Source organism: Sturnira hondurensis, unplaced genomic scaffold, assembly GCF_014824575.4.
Source record: "Sturnira hondurensis isolate 20B ecotype Veracruz unplaced genomic scaffold, ASM1482457v3 Scaffold0020601, whole genome shotgun sequence".
Classification (NCBI taxonomy): Eukaryota; Metazoa; Chordata; class Mammalia; order Chiroptera; family Phyllostomidae; genus Sturnira; species Sturnira hondurensis.
In genome coordinates, this window is record NW_028093232.1 from 4,054,184 (window position 1) to 4,056,474 (window position 2,291).

General features: G+C 39.0%; 1 protein-coding gene across 1 annotated transcript; it reads right to left on the reverse strand.

The window, feature by feature from the left end:
* Nucleotides 1-637: 637 nt before the first annotated feature.
* Nucleotides 638-1,567, reverse strand: LOC118975924 (olfactory receptor 2AP1). Its single transcript, XM_037030156.1, has one exon. It carries the CDS (start codon nt 1,565-1,567, stop codon nt 638-640), a length of 930 nt encoding a protein of 309 aa, XP_036886051.1.
* Between the last annotated feature and the right edge of the window lie 724 nt (nt 1,568-2,291).

Consider the following 2,291-nt stretch of genomic DNA (forward strand, 5'->3'; position numbering starts at 1 on the left):
CTTTTGTTCTTCATATTAATTTCTGTCTGCAGTGTTTTACATTGCCAACCGTGTTTCTCGAGACATGAATTTTATAGATCTATTGCCTTATCATTTCTTCTGCTCTTAAAAATGTGAGAGGATCTCTAGAGTTTATTATTTAAACTTCATCTCTACTAGCTTCTATTTGTGATTTCCTCTATTCCCACATAAATTATCATCTCCATGTGAGGATTGCTAAATATGTAGGTCTGGTCCCAGATCCGGGTGCCCAATTCAAAACTAAATCTATCATCTCCACAACTTCTCCTTTTTATTTCATTGGAATTAATGACAACATTTATTCAATCCTGTTGAACTTAAATTTTGTCCTACCAACAATATGCTTTCAATCCAAGTTTCTTGTTCTCTGTTTTTGCTTGCTTGGCTTATTACACTTGTTAAGGTGCAGTTTAAATAGCATCCCTTCTGAAAACATATACTGACTCTTTAATTCAGATTGAACTTATTTATATGAACACTTAGTGGGTTGTAATTATTTATTTTCAAGTATCTCTCACTGGCCTGGAGTTTAACTATTTATTGGATACCTAGTAACTTGCAGAGAGCTTGGTACATAGTAAGGACTCATCTATTAAGGCTTTAATTCTGTTATTCTTTAAAGATTCACAAGCTTTTTGACCATATCCTTGAAGGCTTGTTTCACCTGTTGGTTCCTTAGGGTATAAATGAAGGGGTTTAACAAAGGTGCAACTGAAGTAAAGATCAGAGCTACTCCCTTGTTAAATTTGTCTCCTTCTTTCGTTGAGGGCTTAATATAAATGAAGAAGCAGCTTCCATAAGAGAGGGAGATGACAATCATGTGGGAAGAACAAGTGGAAAAGGCTTTTTTTCTTTGCTGGGCAGAGGGGAGCTTCAGAATAGTCCTGATGATGAACATGTAGGAGAGAATCACTAGCACCAGAGTGACTACCAGGGTCACAGATGCCACAAGATAGACAACTTTTTCTACGAGGCTTGTGTCTGAACAAGAGAGTGCTCGAAGAGGCTCATAGTCACAGTAATAATGATCAAGCCTGTTGGATGCACAAAAGTCCTGCTGACTCATCAGAGTGATTGGTGGTATAATAACCATTAACCCTGCTAGCCAAGAGCACAGAACCAGCTGGGTGCAGACTCTGCTGCTCATGATGATCCTGTAATGCAGGGGTTTACATATGGCTATGTAGCGATCGTAGGACATGGCAGCCAGAAGAAAAAACTCTGTTGCCCCAAGGAATATGGCAAAGAAGTACTGAGTGAAGCAGCCAGCAAAACTGACACTCTTGTTTCCAGTTGTGATGCTGATGAGGACCCTGGGGATGAAGGTGTTTGTGAAGGAAATTTCCAGGAAGGAGAAGTTCCGAAGAAAGAAGTACATGGGAGTCTGAAGGTGGGAGTCCAGCAAGGTGAGGATGAGGATAGTCAGATTTCCAATGATGCTGAGCAAATAGGTGAGAAGAAAAAAGGTGAAAACCATCACCTGGAGTTCAGGGACATCTGTCAGACCAAGCAGGATAAACTCAGTCAACACGGTTTTATTTTTCATTGCTGAAAAATTTTGAGTTTCAAGGTAAAAAATGATAGTAATAAAAGGTGAGAAAAGAAGAGGTGCTCTGAAAAGAAGAGGTAAAATCTGAAAAGAACAAAAGGAAATGGACCATGAACTTTCCTCTGGTGACAGGACCCAGACAAGTGACCCATTTGAATGATGTTGGATCCTTCCTGGGCCCATTTGCCCTGTATAGAAGAGTCCTTGTCATTATTTCCTCACATGGTACTTTCCTCACTGCCTACATAAAACAAGTGTCTGCCTTATAGATGATCAAAAAGTTGGTGAAATGAGTTAATAAAAGAATGTTTCCAGCAGCTTCCTACTTCCAGAATAGTTACTAATTTTCTTTTCCCTGTATTCACTTTCCTTACTTACCACTGATTCCATCCATGGCCCCACATTCTTTGTCAGCCTAACTTCTCAGGATTGCTGTTTTTCTTATTCTTCCCTGCTGTTTTTGTTTTTATTTTTATTTTTCATATAATTGTAGCAGCCATTCATTTTTCTTGTGGTTCAACTCTCTTCATTCCCTTGATGCCAAAAAGTACCAATTCCTCAATTCTTCTTGATGGACCCTCCAAGCTTCTCTGCCCATATCTGTTTGTTAGAATTTACAGTAGTCTTCCTTTACTCATGGTTTCACTTTTACACTTCAGATTTGTAAGTTTCTTGAAGGCATCCCGCATGAATAAGGGAGGACTAGTGTATTAGGATTTTG